General features: G+C 33.9%; 1 protein-coding gene across 1 annotated transcript in view; it reads right to left on the bottom strand.

The window, feature by feature from the left end:
• The window catches only part of LOC142150620 (uncharacterized), a 173763-nt gene that overhangs the window by 75001 nt on the left and 79812 nt on the right, over positions 1 to 18950 (bottom strand). Inside the window, 2 exon segments of the mRNA XM_075205820.1 lie at positions 187 to 334; positions 2410 to 3304. Coding sequence (XP_075061921.1) covers positions 187 to 334; positions 2410 to 3304 — 1043 coding nt within the window.

The following is an 18950-nucleotide window of genomic DNA, read 5'->3' as shown; positions in this document are numbered from 1 at the left end:
ATATTATGGTTATAAAAAAAAGTTAACTTAATTATGAAACACATATTACATTGAGTAACTCGGAGTGACTGTTGAGTTATTAGTGTTATCTTTTGAGTAAAATATTTGCTGCATTCAGAGCATTAAATGGTTTTCTCCTATGTGAGTCCTCTGATGTCCAACGACACTTGATGGCAAAACACTTACTACATTTACAGCATTTAAATGGTTTCTCTCCTGTGTGAATCTTATGATCTGCTAAAAGATAAGACTCAATGGCAAAATGCTTGCTACATTCAGAGCAAGTAAATGGTTTCTCTCGTGTATGAATTCTGTGATGTTTTACAAGACCTGACTTTTGGGCAAACACTTGCTACATTGATTTATATATCATTGATTTGTTGTGTATATATATATATATATATATATATATATTGCCTCCTTTTTCTTTCATTTATAAACCAGCCTGATGAAGGGGCCTCTGTGCTCTGAAAGCTAGCAAATATAAAAAATGTATTTTGGTTAGCCAATAAAGGTATCACTCCTATAATACTTTTGTCTTTTTTGACAAAAAAAAGTATTTAACATCACGTAAATTTGTGGACAATAAATTTAATTTGGAAAAAAGTTTAGATTTGTTTCTACAGATCGTTCTTATTTTAGAGATGTAAATCATTTCATCTGGATGTCCTTCAATGTCCAACACTCTGCTACCACAATAGGGTCAAACATGGCATCAGTATTTATGAAAATTTTTCTGTTTCAGTTTGAAGAACGTCTTTCAATTTGCCTTCGCTTCACAAATATTGATATTTTGTCACTATATAGATTATCTTTTCATGATCGGGGAGGGTGATGAACTTTTGTTAAATTGTTTCTTACATTTTTTGAATGGCTATAATAGTCAAATCAAATTTACTATGGAGTAACATAATCCTTCATACCCTACCTCTATGTCAGATTAATATATCAGGCTTGTTAATAAGATGTCCCAATGTTTTTATAGTTTGCCTCTGATGGACTTCCATAGGTTCAAAAAATTCCTATACATTCTTTTTCTTGTCATCCTGTTGTTTTCTTGGATATACTTCTCTGGCTTCTCTGTTCATCTAAGCAGTTTTGTCTGAGTTGGAAAAATTTGCCCTTGGTTAATCCCTTGAGAATGGCAGGAATACGTGAACTACTGTGATGTAATAGACTGTTAGCTGGTGTATTGCAATTTATTAAGAAAATCCACAGACCATAATTTGATATTAAATACATTCAGGCATCACCCTCCATCTCCTAAAGAAGATCTTCTCCTATAACAATTCTTAAGAGTCACACAAATCGTCAGAAATGATATTTAAAGTCACAAACAGATGACAGATATGGGATATAGATTTATTCAGTATAGTTACAATGCACGTGAGAAATGTGATCATTACAGCAATTAAAATCGATAGACAATAGATACTATGGCCAAAAAAAAAGAAACCACATAAAATAATATAAAGATGGTTGTACAACATTCAGTAACAGAGCCTGCCACTATATAAGCTATCAACAAAAATTGGAACCTTTTGACAAATGATACTGGCTTGAAAAAAAATAATTCTGAGCAAAATTATTTCTCTGATTATCCTTTGATATGGTACAAAAGAGATTGCAGTGTGAGGGACCTTTTGGTACTGAATGACCCAGTACAAAAATACAGCAGTCATCCATCCTTTACCCCTCCACTTAGACTTTGTGGCATTAGGACTGATGCTTGTCAACAATATGCAAGTAGGTACAAACTTCAACCTTACACATTTGGGTAAAAATAATAAAATTAACCATCACCTTACTTATAGCAGCTCCTATGTCATCATTGAATGCCCTTGTGGGTTACTATACATGGGTAATACTGAATGCCCACTAAAATAATTAATTGCCAATCAGAAATCTAGTATCATGGCAGCATTGAGAGATAAAATCTTGGAACAACCAGTGGCCTGACATTTCTTATCATTTGAACATATGATTCTGGAACTACACTGTATGCCAATTGATCGTATTAAGAGAACAGCCCAAGGAGGAAACAGGGAAAAATGTTGCTTAAATGATAAAGCCATTGGATTATGTATTTATAAACTCTCCATCCTAAAGTCCTGAATGTTCAGCTGGGTCTTACATGTCTTTTGGCTAACACTTATGTTTTCATATATTATTGCTCCTATTATGCTTACATCATTGTGTTATTATATTTTACACTTATAGGTAATCTTATGCTTACTAGCCTGTGGACACTTAATTTTGTTAAATATATTTATTTAAAATAATTCTTCATATAAGTCACTTATTTATTGTATTCTCATAAGATTAACATTCTTTATGTATTGGATGTAGTGTGTACATATTGGAAGATTAGTATTTTTTCCCTCCATGGTATTTACTACAGAAAATTACTGGGACATGAATCTTCTGATGTGATACAAGATGTGGCTTATCAGCAAAACACTTGTTACATTAAGAGCAATTAAATGATTTATCTCCTGTGTGAATCCTCTGATGTGTTACAAGTTCTGACTTTTGGGTAAAACACTTGCTACATTCAGAGCATTTAAATGGTTTCTCCCCTGTGTGAGTCTTATGATGTGTTACAAGATGTGACTTCAGGGTAAAACACTTGCTACATTCAGAGCATTTAAATAGTTTCTCCCCTGTGTGCGTCTTATGATGTGTTACAAGATGTGACTTAAGGGTAAAACACTTGCTGCATTCAGAGCATTTAAATGGTTTCTCTCCTGTGTGAATTTTATGATGTCTAACAAGTTCTGCAGTTTGGGTAAAACACTTGCTACATTCAGAGCATTTAAATGGTTTCTCCCCTGTGTGAATCCTAACATGTCTTACAAGATGTGACTTTTGGGTAAAGTGCTTGCTACATTCAGAGCACTTAAATGGTTTTTCCCCTGTGTGAATCATTTGATGTTCTATAAGCTCTGGTTTTCTGGTAAAACATTTGCTACATTCAGAGCATTTAAATGGTTTCTCCCCAGTGTGAATCCTCAGATGTGTAACAAGAGTTGACTTTCGGGTAAAAGATTTGCTACATTCAGAGCATTTAAATAACTTCTGTTCTATGTGAATCCTTTGATGTTTTACAAGATCTGACTTTCGGGTAAAACACTTGCTACATTCATAGCATTTAAATGGTTTCTCCCCAGTGTGATTCCTCTGATGTGTAACAAGAGTGAACTTTCGGGTAAAACACTTGTTACAGTCAGAGCATTTAAATGGTTTCTCCCCTGTGTGAATCCTCTGATGTGTAACAAGAGTTGACTTTCGGGTAAAACATTTGCTACATTCAGAACATTTAAATAACTTCTCTTCTATATGAATCCCTTGATGTTTTACAAGATCTGACTTGAGGGTAAAACACTGGATACATTCACAGAATAGATTGTGTTTCTGTCCTGCAAAATTCATCATATGTTTGATGAGTAACAACTTAGTTGAGATGGTTTCTCTTATTCAGAAAATGAAAATTGCTTGTGGGAATTTTGTAGAGTTGAAGAATAATTAATGCATGTAGTCTACTTTAGTTGTTAGTGAGATTTTTCTTTGGAATTCTTAGATGTTCAGAGATCAATGTCCTCTTCTGAGACACCTTCTGTTTATTCTGGGAATCCTGCTCGTTAATTCACCTGTAATAAAAGTTATGATAATGTTAACAATGTAATGATTATCTGTTTGCTGTGTGAATCTGCTTTCACAGTAGCAGTGTTATGTTGAATAAGGAATACAACGTATATTTATATAAACTAACAAATATATACCAGTCCTTGATCATTGTTTTTTGTTTTTCTGTGTATGTTCCCATTTTGCTGGGAACCTATTGCTAATGAAATGTGCAGTAAATAGAACTCTCTCCTCCTGCAGCATAATCTATTATACATTACTCACCTCCTGCACTGACCAGAGGGGTGAGCTACGGTAAAACAACAATGTGAACCCCGATAACATTTTAAACGGCATGGGAATAACGATGGCTAAAAGGCCTACAGTAATAAAATGCCTAATAAACATATGCCAGACATGCAGTTTGTCTGGAGCTTGAAATCTTCGTGCACTGTCCAATCCAAATGGCCTAAACACTTACAGTATGATATGACTTCATTTACTATGGACACACTGAAAATGGCGGTTTTAAAGTGGCAGTATCCAGACCACACGCCTTTATTCTATTACAGAGGCGTAGGCTCCGGGTATTTCCGCTTTAAAACTGGCATTTTCAGGCGTTTAGGCCACTCGGATTGGACAGTGCACGGTAAAGGTAAGTAGGCATTTTATTACTGTATGCCTTATAGCCATCATTATTCCTATGTCGTTTAAAATGTTGTTGGGGTTCACATTGTGGTGGTAATGAGTACCGCAGGACCATAGACGGGTAACAACTGCTACCAATCCTGGCACAACTTTTTTCAGCTGATGCACCAGTATGTTGGCGTTTTCACTACACACTTCATGGAAATGTGAATATAGAGAACACCTTCCTGTCACTTTGTTCAGTGTGAGGGGTACAGAGCAAACAGCAACATCACAACATGGTGGCTGCAGTGCATGAACCAGGACTATTAACATGAGCTATCAGCTTGATTCAGCTGGTTTTAAGGGCATATAATAATACCTATATAAGATGCATTTGTAGGTTTGATGTTTGGGTTTACAGAAAAGAGTAACAAAAACATAATAAAAAAAATGGCTAGAAAAATAAATTATAAAATATATAAGCTACACACATGATCCCATACTGAAAAATGTATTTATAGAAAGAAGTTGTAGAGTACAAACTTCATAGCAGTGTAACGTTATAATTATATTTATTATTCTGGTATATTGCAATACTATAGGTATAAACATTCTGAAGGCAGGACATTTTAAGACAAGAACTCATCCCACATCCATATCAAGTCTATATATATAGAAACATTTATGTATGTATCAATATCTTCTTAGACATAATATAATTACCTTAACTGTAGATTTCCTCTTCAGTCTATTTCCCTCCTGCACCTTCTTACTGGTTCCACCCTCTAAATCTCCAGCCACCAATTCAGGCATCAACTAACTGAAAATAGCCTAATACCACCTATTTATAGTCATTTCTCCCCATCTCTCTTCTGTAGTTACCAGGATGACCAAAAGATATTCTCAGACTCTTTGTCTTAAGGTGAAATTTAAATTAAGGTCTCATAAAGTCCATATGTTTTCTTTCACCAGAGCAGCTTCTTATGTAAACCTCCTTGACTTGTAAATGAGGTATAAACATTCCTAAGGTCACTTACAACAAAGGAAATTTCTAATGAGACCTGAATCTTGAATTCAAATTAGATCACATCCTGTTATGTCAACACATGGATCTTTTGTTTAGGATTCACCTATTCTTTAGACAGATGGAGGTTCAATCCTTCCAGCTCTCCAGCCACCAACTCAACCATCAACTAACTAACACTAGCCTGATACAGCCTATTTATACTCATTAATTCCACATATTTCTTCAGTATCTCCTGTGATGATGAAAAGGTATTCTCATACTGTTTGTCTCCGGGTGAAATTTAAATTAAAATCTAATTTTATTCCTAAAAATTGTTTAATTGGAGCAGCTTCTCATGTAAACCTCATTAATTTGTAAATGAGATGTAAACATTACTTAATACAAAGGAATATGCTAATTAGACACTGGCAGGTGGAAAATCTTCCATTCTTAATAAATTACAACAGTCTCTGACATTCTGTTATGTCAACAAATGGATCTTTTGTTTACGATTCACCTCTAGTCTAGGCAGACAATGTGAGCAGAAATACCTGTTTTAAATATCAGCAGTAACTATGATTTCAAAATAAATACAAATAATTCTCATAAGAACTCATCCTCCTTCTTGTACCTCCTCATCCAGCCAAATACAGATCAACACAATCAGATAAAGAACACAGAGGGAGATAGTATGGTAAAAACACCAGCATTAATACTACATACCCACAGTAAATCAAAATACTTATCTGTACACCCACACAAGACAAAACATTGGGAAATATTTGCACCCAGCAGATAATGGACTTACTACCTACTATCTATTAATGAAGCAATTTACATATTATATTATTGTAATGTTATAGGAGGAATATTCTCTTGCTAAAGAGAGATCACTGTTTTCTTATATGTATTATAAATGCACAGTCTTTTTTAGTGTTGTCTATAAATGTCTAATTGTAGGCTTTCATTCTTTTTCTGTATGTATAGACACACGCACAATGCCACTTGTCTATACATAGACACATGCCACACTGCCACATTACACGTTCTATGTATAGGTGTAAGTACACAGTACTACTTTTTTCTTTAAGAGACGAGGACAGGTTTAGGGTTTGAGTTTAGGGTATATCAGGAAAAGGAACAAAATGATAGAAAAGATAAATGACAGAAATGTATTATAAAATAAATGTATATATGTGTCTGGCAGTGTATGTGTGAGTGTTTCTCTCAGTCTGAGTTCATCATTTCTATATAGAAAATAAAAAAATGCTAAACTGCTGCACAGAGTAATTTTTAACACACTCCAATACTTTAAAAGAGCTACACAACTAGATACACCTTTGTATATGCTAACAAAACAAAACCAAAAGAGTTCCCTTATTTCCTACAGAAGACAGCTGAAACAAGAAACAGTTGAATACTATTATCACTTTGCATACACTATTAGTATATTATCACAATATATCTATCCTTAATTTATAAAGGATATAATGGGAACTGAAACAGTGAGAATGTGATCACGTTTCCAAAAAAATCCTTTACATTCCTTGAATTAATCATTGTTCAAAAATACCATACATTAAATATTAAAACGACATCTAGAACACAATAGCTCCAAAGGTTTGTGTATCTATCAGTACATTTGTATGTGAAATACAATTACCTTATTCTGGAGATTTCTCCTTCTACCTCTTTCCTGCTCATTCTTACTGTTCCATCCTTCCAGCTCTCCAGTCACCAACTCACTAACTCTATCCTGATACAGCCTATTTATAGTCATTCCTCCCCATCTCTCTTCTATAGTTTCCAGGATGATGAAAGACTCTTTGTCTTAATGTAACATTTACATTAGGCGTTCATAAAATTCTGTCATCAGAGCAGCATCTCGTGTTAACCTCCTTGACTTGTAAATGAGGTATAAACATTGTTAACGTCACTTATTACAAAGGAAAATTCTGATTATACCTTCACAGGTGGTAAAACCATCTATTCTAATTAGATCATAGCATTCTCGGACATCCTGTTATGTCAACAAAAGGATCTTTTATTTAGGTTACACATATTGTCTAGGCAGAGAGTGTGAGCAGAAAGACCTGTCCTAAATATCAACAGTAACTCTGATATCCAAATTATTCACTATTTAAAATAAACATGTATATAAAACCTCCCCAAGTCAAAGCTACTGCTACCTTACAAAATTTGTAATGATTTCAAATATCAAATATTGAATGCTCATAAAATATAATATAATAATACAAATAATGCTCAATATAAAGCCTCAGATATTTATTCGATTACATCCTTGTCCAGCCAAGGACAGAGATACAAAATCAGATAAAGCACACAAAGTGAGAGCACTAATTGTATTGGTAAAAACACCAAGGTATATAAAGCAGGATTAATAATGCATACATAGATCAAAACTACAGGCTTATTTGTACACCCATACAACATATAATTATGTTATATACAGTAAATATTGGACTCCCTTCCTACTCCCTGCTATTTAAGCAATTTACATATTTAATTGTAGGTGATACCATCATAAACAAAATAGGCAACAGGCAAACTACGTGGGAAAAAAAAGAGGCTCTTTGGAGTAATGCAAATATCTAATCAGCCAATCATGTGGCAGCAATTCAAAAGTGGATCCTACCATATATATATATATATATATATATATATATATATATATGCTATTTAAGCAATTTACATATTTAGTTGTAGGTGATACCATCATAAACAAAATAGGCAACAGGCAAACTACGTGGGAAAAAAAAGAGGCTCTTTGGAGTAATGCAAATATCTAATCAGCCAATCATGTGGCAGCAATTCAAAAGTGGATCCTACCATATATATATATATATATATATATATATATATATATATATATATATATATATATATATATATATATATATATATATAATCTATTTATTTCTAGAATAATTACCACACCAAATGTATTATCATGCATGTAATGGTTGGCTCATAAAACTATTTGGCCTTAATGTTAAGTAATTGTGCAATAAAACTTGTTTCTTAAGATTATGGGACAACTAAATCATTCCTATCCTTACATTTATGGCTCATACAATTTATTTGAAAATCTAGGAATAGTCATCAATATATTTAGAAATATTTTATAAATGTATGTTTATATGTATTATGGTTCATAAATATCTGACTACACTGCCAACAATAGGATGAAGTAGATACATATAATATACAGTGTATTATCAGGATATTTAAAGTTCAAGACATGTAAAACCAGCTTAATTTTGCAATACGATATTTACAATTAAATATATAAAAATATAGAATATAAAATTCACAGTTGTATACCTTAATAATTATAATTCTGTTAGCAACAATTATATAGTTAGTATTGTAATCTAAGGCAAAACCACATCCTAGATTTATAATAATACAATATTTATAACATAATGTCTACAAACATTTGTGTATGTATTAATACAATTGTATACAAAATATAATTACCTTACTCTGTGGATTTCTCCTTCTAACTCTTTCCCTCCTGATTATTCTTACTGTTCCATCCTTCCAGCTCTCCAGCCACCAACTCAACCATCCACTAACTGACACTAGCCTGATACAGCCTATTTATACTCATTCCTCCCCATCTTTCTTCAGTAGTTCCTGTGATGATGAAAAGGTATTCTCAGGCTGTTTGTGTCCAGGTGAAAATTGAATTAAAATCGAATTACATTCTTAAAATTTGTTTCATCAGAGCAGCTTCTCCTATAGACCTCATTGACTTGTAAATGAGATATAAACTTTCTTACTACAAAGGAAAATGCTAATTAGACCTTTCCAGGTGGAAATTCTTCCATTCTTATTAGATTACAGCAGTCTCTGCTATCCTGTTATGTCAACAAATTGATCTTTTGTCTAGGATTCACCTCTAGTCTAGACAAACAATGTGAGCACTGTTTTAAATATCAGCAGTAACTATGATTTCAAAATAAATACAAAGATTAAAATTTATATTCCGTGTCCCTCCTCGTACATATCAACAAAATCAGATAAAGAACACTGAGGGAGAAAGTATGATAAAACACAAAGGTATAAAAAGCAGGAATAATACTACATATTTAAATCACAAGACTTATCTGTGCAACCACACAAGACAAAACACTGTGTAATATCCACACACAGGAGATAATGGACTCACTGCCTACTATATATTAATGAAGCAACTTACATATAATAATATTATAAGAGGAATATTCTCTTACTAAAGAGAGATCACTGTTATCTTATCTGTATTATAAATGCACAGTCCTTCTTCTCACGTTCTCTATTAGGGGCATATTCAATTAGGATTTGAGCCGCGATTACGCCTGGCTGCACGGGTCCCGATACTGCAGCATCAAGGATGTTGGTGTACCATAATGACACTTTACATGCGCAGCCGCGCATAATCGCGGGCGCAAATCCTAATTGAATATGCCCCTAAATGTCTAATTCTAGGTTTCCATTCTTTTTCTGTATGTTTAGACACATGCACAGTATTGAATTTAAATAAGACAACAGTTCATGAGTGTTAACTAGAGGTGAGTGAAGTACTGAAGGGGCAATGTGGACAGAGGTACGTGTTTCAGGAAGGGTGAAGAAAGATGTAGTTCTGAAGATAATGCCATGAAATGAAAGCAAAAAAAATAATTTGGCAAACATTGGTATTTAGGAGGAAAATAGCAAGAAATGCAGGAATTATAGGAATTACTTAGTTGTAATTATGACCCAGTCATTGACCATTGTTTTCATTTTTGTATATGTTCCCATATTGCTGGGACCTTTTGCCAATGAAATCTGCAGTTTATTAAACGCTATGGTCCATCTGCACATAGTATTACTTATTAACTTAATATACAGGGTTTATTGTCCATAGAAAGAATACTAAACTAATGAAAATAGTAATAATTTGAAGGAGCTGCACACCTATATATACCTTTATATATACTAACAAAGCAAAAACACTAATGGTGCCCTAACATCCTATAGAAGACAGCTAAACAGTTTGTTAATATCAAATATCATTGTAATTATATATATTTCATTTATACTAATAAAACAAGAAAAAGATGTAATACTGTTATCACTTAGTGTACATTAGTTATATGCTTTCACAGTATATCTAGCCTGATTTATAAAGGATCAAATTGTCACTCAAACAGTGAGGATGTGATCACTTTTGCATAAGTTACTGAACATGGTAACACTGTTACCCAATTCCCAGCCTCTTTATATATTGTCAGTAGCATTCTGGTTGTTTAATATGTAACTTGGGTAATGACAGAAGAGTGTACGCCCTATAAATATATATAATCAGATACATGATTGTTTTATACATAGATAGAGGATTAGTCTATATCCATTGCAGACTGTATACCTTCCTTTACAATATATTTTCAGTGAATCATCGACACCACAGTACCAATAGAAAAAAAAAATATAATATATATATATATATATATATATATATATCCTTATACATTATCTATGCCTGTCTTGTCTGCTGTTCAATGAAACCTGTCTTGAAAAAGGTCTGGATGGGATGTAAGACCGAAACTTTGACTATAATATAAAGGAACTGGATTGATAATAAAGAATAATCTACCTGTTTTAAATGGTGAAAGCCCTCTCTATTTTTTGAACATGTGCTAGCTACTATAGAAATGGGAGCTATTGTGGAGCACCCCAAAGAGAATTTACTTGAAAATGTGAGTGCAGTTTTTTTCCAATAATTATATATATGCAAGTGTAATCTTCAATACAAATAGTGCACATATATATATTTTGTATGTGGTGAGTGCAGTGAATCTATGTCTTGTTTTGCAAAGAAAATAAGAAAATCCTAGCTCTCTTGCACCCCATTTCTAGTTCTTTACATTTATTGATCCCAACTTCTGTTAAGTGAGTCCCTAGTTTTCCTATGGCTGCTATTGCTTCGGGAGGATTTGCCTTTAAAATCTGCATGCAGGTAAGTTTCGACCCAGATAACAAATCATATTAGTACTGACCAGAAGGGGAAGATTGGAGTGACTTGGTCACTTGGTAACTTGGTGAGTTGGTAACATATATTGCATTATGCAGATCTAACTGTTACATTGCAATAATAACAATATAAACATTGCTAAGGCGGAACATTTTAAAATAAGACCTCATTCCACATTCAAATCAAGACAATATCTACAAACATTTGTGTATGTATCAATATATTCTTAGACATATTATAATTACCTTACACTCTAGAGTTCTCCTTCAATCTATTTCACTCCTGCTAATTCTTTCTGTTCCAGCCTTCCAGTTCTCCACCCACCAACTCAACCATCAACTAACTAACAATAACCTGATACAGACTATATATAATCATTCCTCCCCATCTCTCTTTAATAGTTCCCAGGATGATCAAAAGATATTTTCAGTCTGTTGGTTTCTATGTGAAATTTAAATTAGAGTCTCACACATTTTCTTTCATCAGAACAAATTCTCTTGTAAAACTTGTTAACTTGTAAATGAGATATAAACATGCCTAATGTCACTTACTACAAAAGAAAATTCTAGTTAGGCCTTGGCAGGTGGTAAAATCTTCCATTCTAATTAGATCATATAATTCTCCTGTTATGTCAACAAATGGATCTTCTGTTTAGGATTCACCTATTGTTTAGCCAGACAGAAGGTAAAGATGGCCTTACCCAAACGATCTTACAATCTGTTACACACATGATACCACAATACTAATAACAGAAATATATAAATATATATAGATACACAGATTTATATTTTTAAAGTTATTATATATACCTGCATATGGAGATAACATCTCAATGTTGTTGCCCATTTTTGTGGTTGTTTTCTTGCTTTGTCATTGACATATGTTTGGATATAGAAGCTTTTGAGGAGAATGAAACCAGCAAAGTTATTCACTCTGAGACTTTTCACAACAATACCGGCACTATTAGATCTAAAGATATTTATAGTAACTTACTAAAATTAAAGAAAACAGTTGGATTTACATTTTCATGCAGTCACTCTATCAGACTGTTATAAAGCTAAACAAATACCTGTCTGGTAACCAGCCCACTATAGACAGTACAATCCCAGATTTCTGTAGTAAATGTTGTGTAAATTTAAATAAATGCTCCATGTATTTGATCCATCTGGTCATTGAAGAGGCAAAGTAGATGGATGGTAGATGTTAGAAATGAAGTCACCAATATTAATTTTCACACTTACATTGTATTGAATGATCGGTTTAAGAAGGTGTCTGATCAGGTAAATAAATATGGAGAAGAGCCTATCTCATTTATGATAGTCAAACTCCAAAAAGCTTCTTTAGACTCTAATGAAAATAGAGTATAACCTTGGCTTTGTTTGGGATAAACTTACTAGACCCCATAGACCCAACTTCCAGGTGCCTTTTCCAGGAAACTAGCTCTAATGATGGGGAAAGCACCCCTATTTCCAGAATGGATACTGCACATTGCTCCTCTTCAAACGGTTTATCATGTTTAGAAGTGAATTGTACTAGTGCAAAAGGCAGAGAAAAAGGAAAAGACACCACTGAGTGGGGTTCAACGTACAAGGTCACAAAAGCCACAGATGGGTGTCAGCAAACCGCAATTTACAATCTTTCTAAAAGGACACCGTCTATAACTGAAGACAGCATCTTACAGAAATGTTTTGTTCCTTCCTTTATTCAGTCAGAGGTGGCTACTGAAATTGATCTATATAAAATGCAATGAAATCTTAAGCTAAAAGATCATTTTAAGAATGCTGTAACCACTAATAAACTAATGGCACGTTTGACTGTATAAACAAAGTCCAGCTACAAGGGCGCTAAAATCATAACTGTCCAATTTCTGAGAGAATGCCCATAAAGAATTGGCTAATGATAAGGATATTATAATTTAGCCAGTGGATAAAGAAGGAGCTAGAGTGATAATGGACTACTCATACAATCGCAATTAAGTCCCACAGCAACTCATTGATTTTGATGCATATGTACAATTGGATGATGATTACACTTTAAAGTTTAAAGCCTGGATTGATGATGAGATGATCTATTTAGGCTTCCCCAATTGTGGGCTGGATATCAATACAAAACACCTTTTGCTTCCCAATTAGTCCAGTGCTATATACTGTACCCAAGATCCGTAGGAATGCTACACCCTCCCGCCCCCCAGGAAGAAACCTATTATCTGCAAGGGGCAATTTTCTCTACCGCTAGCTTAATATATGGTTAATTACCTCCAATATCATGTAGACTTATTCATGATTCAACATAATTATTTTGGTCTAAGACTATTTCCAGGAGACAACTGTTTCTTGTCATTATGAATATCAGGAACTTATACACCTGCATTCCACATGGTGAAGGCGCAGCTGCTATAACATATACAAAAAAATATATTACAAAAAAAATCCAATGTTCATTGTCTTGATATTTAAGCAAAGATAATCGCTGATTTGCGGATTCTTCTATCTTGTTATAACCATGAAAGTTTTTATTGAGTTTTTCAGTTTTTACAGGGTAAAGAAAGCAAAATCAGAAAGCAAACAAACAAGCAGGAAAGGAGGAAGGGAAGACGAAAAAGGGGAGAATTAATAACATGCAATTTTACAAGCACATCAGAAACATGGAAAATGTATGCATGCATTATACAGTAATACAGTTACAAGGTAGCGGAGGAAGATAGCGAGTCTAAGTGTTCCGTGTAATAATTCTTACAGTTGACCCATTTGATCAGGTGAGAGGAAGGAGAGGTGGAATACCGGAACCCAAGAGTTTCCATATTACAGCTATTTTGGATTTTAGCTAGTACCACAGAAATAGGTGGGTGGTGGGAGATTTCCTATGTTGGGGAATTGCGGCTCTAGTAGCATTAAGAATATGGCCACCACATAATGGTTATGACTGGGGAGGTTAATGATGGAAGAGGGCTACCTCCAGGGAGAGAGTGATAATGCACCAGTCAGCTAAAAACAATGCAATATGATAATGTTATATCCTTTATAGAATTATTATAGCACATAGATACGTAGAAATGCCTGACATGACTTTATGATATAAAAATCTATAGATCAAATGGTCCAATATTGCAGGTAAAACTGTATCATAGAGTCCAATAAGGATTACAGGAGTACATAAATTAATTAGTGGATTCCATAAAACTTGTCCAATCTGTATATTATATTTGCTGTTTAAATGACGAACTGACCGTCTCAGTAATTAATCTTTCTGTGTCATATTTCCGCCAATAGCACAGATACTGATTGAATTAAATGAATCCTACATTAATCTTAATTGAATATGTTTTTCAAACACAATGTATAAAAGTAAAGTGAATCAATCAATAAACCCACTTCAGTAGGTACATGGATATCCGTGATAAAAGTATGTCTATCTTTATAGAAGTAGGCTAGAGTCCGATAGTGTCATTTACCTTAGGAGTCAATGTCAAACCCATTTTCTCTACTCCCACTGGTCTCCAATAAAAGCGCACTAAGAACAGCTTGAGTCCAGCAAACAGATATTCAACCGTCCGGGTGTTTGCTGATATTCAGCATGCACGTTGAAGACACTCTCCTCCCACAATCATTAGCAACGTGTGTTCGAGAGGATTAGCCGGCATCCAAATCTTGCTGTCACAGAAAGGGAACTGTAGCAGACAGTGGCAGGACAAAATAGGATGATTCCTAGTTTGAAAATATTTTTTACCTGACGCGTTTCATCGTTAAAGACGGTTTTTCCAGAGGCATTATTAGATTTCTTTCCTTCACTATTGTTTTTTTTTATATACCTTTTTTTCAATCAATTACCTAACAGGTGTTGCATTAACCCATTAATCCTTACCATTCATTTTAAAAAAAATATGTTTATAATACAACATTCCATTAAATAAAAATAAAACTCATAATAAACTAAGTCTGGAATAATATATACTAAAATAAAATAAACTTATATTAATTATTATTTAATACCATTTCACAAACTTGTCAATATAATCTCCATCTCTCTATACATATCAATACATTCCTATTTACTTTCTATTTTTCTTACTATTCTCAATACTTAATGTTCTTATTGTTTCAATTCAGCTGTCTCTTAATTATAAATAGATATAGAGATATTCCTCATTCTTATATATAAATCATTTTTTTAAATTTTGTCGAGCCACAAATGTTATATAAATGGATATAGAGAAGCATTTCAAAATCCTATATATAATTAATTTATTCTAATTCATTATGGATCACAAAGTCACAATATTATATCTGATTCATTTATTCTGAATCACTATGAACCACAATTTCTATACTGGCACAACAACATATTTATATCTCTGGATACATGTATACATAAATGTATACACGCAAACTCAGACATATATTTACGATAATGAAATACCTATCCAAAGAACTATAACAAATCACACTCATGTTATTGATTTCTTAAGAAAGTACTTCATTCAATTCTAGTATTTCATTCAGTCCTGCAGGACTAAGTGAATTTAGTTGATGAATCCAATACACTTCTTGTGTGCATAATCTTCTAAATCTGTCACCCCCTCATTCTGTCATTTTGACGTGCTCAATCCCAATTAATGTCAAATCCTGGATATTACCTCCATGGTGGGTATTAAAATGGCGTGGAACACTGTGGTTCTCCTTTTTATTTATGATATTACGCTTGTGTTCCATGAACCTCAATTTCAAAGCCCCATTAGTTCTACTAATATATATTATTTCACAACTACATTTCAACATATAAATGACATAACATGAGTTGCAATTAATAAACCCTCTAACCTTATACTTCTTATCCTCATGAGTGAATTTCAATACCTTATTTGAAGTATAAGAACAGGTTGTACATCTTACATTTCCACATTTAAAATATCCATCTATTTTTTTGGGATCCAATTTGCGGTTTCTCCTAGATTTTTAGGGCCGCATCTAATTAAACTTGGGGCCAATAAATTCTTAAGATTATTACCTTTCCTAAAAACTATTTTCAGATCATGTGGTATAATATTTTTTAATATAGGGTCTTGATGTAAAATAGGATCATATAGGATGGCCAGGTTCCTGTACAAGACACAGCTAGAATTAGGAACATAACACAATAAACAAATACATTACCTTTATTCCAGAACTGTCGATAGCCAGCTCTCTGTACACTCACAGTAGGCACATAACAGGTAAACCCCAGCTCTAAAGACAAACACAGACTGAGGAACGCCTAAACAAAACACAGGAACCACTTACCCTATGCATCTGAGGGATTACTGTTGGTGTTTATGTTTTGGGAGTCACTTCTGTTGAAGTCAGTGGGTGCAGACCATCAATGGCTGCTTATGAAATGCTATTGGTCCTTAGATTTGACTTAGTTACTACTACAAATTTAGTAATAAAATAATAACTCTCCTAGGCGCAGGGGCAGATGTATGAAATGGGATAAGGAAGAGTATGGTTAATGGGGCATGAAGTAGCTAAAATGCCAATATTTAATAGTGCCACAAACAGTGATCATACAATAACAAAAATAACCAGTGCACTGGATAACAATAAATGCATACATTTGTACAATGCTAAATAGCAAATAATTTAATAAAATTAGTCCAATAATCCTCTATATATGGAGATGCAGATGGAAAGCAATATTACACACAAACTTGCAGTGTATAAATTCAAATTAATTGCATGAATAAATGCTCCGTTGATAGTAATAAAGAAAAAATCAATCCGTTCTTATACAGTTCACACGGTATGAATTCTCAGTCCAACCAGATCGTATTTAGACAATGAAGAGAAATGAAAGTCAATCCGTTCTGGTACAGTTCTTATAATGTACATAATCGAATCATACAGGGGCTGATGGAACTAACCTGCTGCTGGAGAATGTGTCCGGAGAGTCCTAGTCCGGCGGTTAGTGTTTCATTTATTGTTATCCAGTGCACTGGTTATTTTTGTTATTGTATGATCACTGTTTGTGGCACTATTAAATATTGTCATTTTAGCTACTTTATGCCCTATTAATCATACTCTTCCTTATCCCATTTCATACATCTGCACCTGCGCCTGGGAGTTATTATTTTATTACTATATTCTACTGGGGATTGGGACGAGCCTTGTCACGCTCCTAATGGCAGCAACACACATCTAGGTGAGGAAGCGCAGATCCCATTTCCTTCAATCTATTACTAGTAACAGTCCTAGGGCTATCCGCTGCATGCCTTACCATCAACATACATTCTCTCTCGCTTTTTTCCGTACATCATGCTCCTATTCCGGAGAAAAAACAGGCTCCTTAGAGTAGGGGGAATTTTCTCTACTGAAGACAGGGTGGTTGAACCTGTGGTTGATGAAAACACCTTCTGCGGTAATTTTCTTAGATATGTAAAACTATTAACCCAAGAAATTAAACAATGGTGGGAAATTACTACTCTGTCTAAATATATAGAAAATAAAATTGTTCCAAGGGGACTTAGGATTGTAAAAAAATCCACTATCAATTTGGATAACAGTGAATTCCAACAGAATTGGAACCAGATACTAGAACAATGTTCTTTTTCTCTAATGAACCTTATAATTAAAGATAGGGAGTCATCAATAAAAAGAATAGAAGAAGAGATCGCACTCTTAGAGAAAAGATTTGCACCAATTAACCAATTGGAAGACTACAAGAATCTAGAGGACCTTACAAAAACTAAGCTCCTACAAATTGAGGAAGAGATTATGAAAACTAAAGAAAGGAAGTTCCTTAGGGACATTAAGGACTACAATTTCAAACAGGATCATAAACCAATTCTAAAAAAAAGGTTTTTGAACCACACTTATAAAACACCTCACACCAAACCTAGGCTTTTCAACCCCCCACAGAGCTATCAGACCCAATTCCACAACACTAGGCACTTTGAGGTCAACTAATCTAGATCTCCTTTGATCAAACACATCCCTACTAGAGATAGAACCCAAAGGGATCAGCATACAGTGCTAGCAAAACAACAGTACCGCAAAGGAAGCCAGGAGGCATCTGCGGACTGGAGAAAAACTAAGCAGATGTTTCTTGACAAATTGAGCTACATTAAGGAAACTTCAACAATAGCAGAAAAGTTTACACCAGCAAATAGTCAAGAAGCTGAACAAAATTTGGATCTTTTTTTAGAATTAGCGAAGAAACTTTCCCCCCTACCCGTACAGAATCAGCTAACCAGCCCAACAGGATTATGTCTAAAAAGGAGAAGAGACACGTGGGAATTAGAGGAAACAGAGGGGGACGTACTAGACATAGGAACTAAACCCAAAATGAGAAAATAGATGCGAAAGAGCATCGTATAATTAATCTTAGTAGCCTTGAGTTGACTGCACCCCAAACAAATATCCTTCAAAAAGGACTTAAATTTGCTCCAGAGAAGGGCCTTAATAAATTGTATACATTTATTGATACCCAAAAATGTATTAGAACAATAACTTTAAAAAAATATTTTTCAGACCCTTCAAAAGCTATAATTACTAATCATGACCAAGAACCTCATGATAAATTCAAACACACTACCTTGAAGAATCTCTCTAAATTCAACCCCAGCCACTGTAAAGGCCCATTTATTAATACCTTCCAAATGTTGGTTGAAAATGATTTTGATAAATTGACTTTAAAAAC

The sequence above is a fragment of the Mixophyes fleayi genome, chromosome 4, assembly GCF_038048845.1.
Source record: "Mixophyes fleayi isolate aMixFle1 chromosome 4, aMixFle1.hap1, whole genome shotgun sequence".
In the NCBI taxonomy this organism is placed as follows: Eukaryota; Metazoa; Chordata; class Amphibia; order Anura; family Limnodynastidae; genus Mixophyes; species Mixophyes fleayi.
Note: the sequence above shows the minus strand (reverse complement) of the source record. Positions and strands in the feature narration are given on the sequence as shown.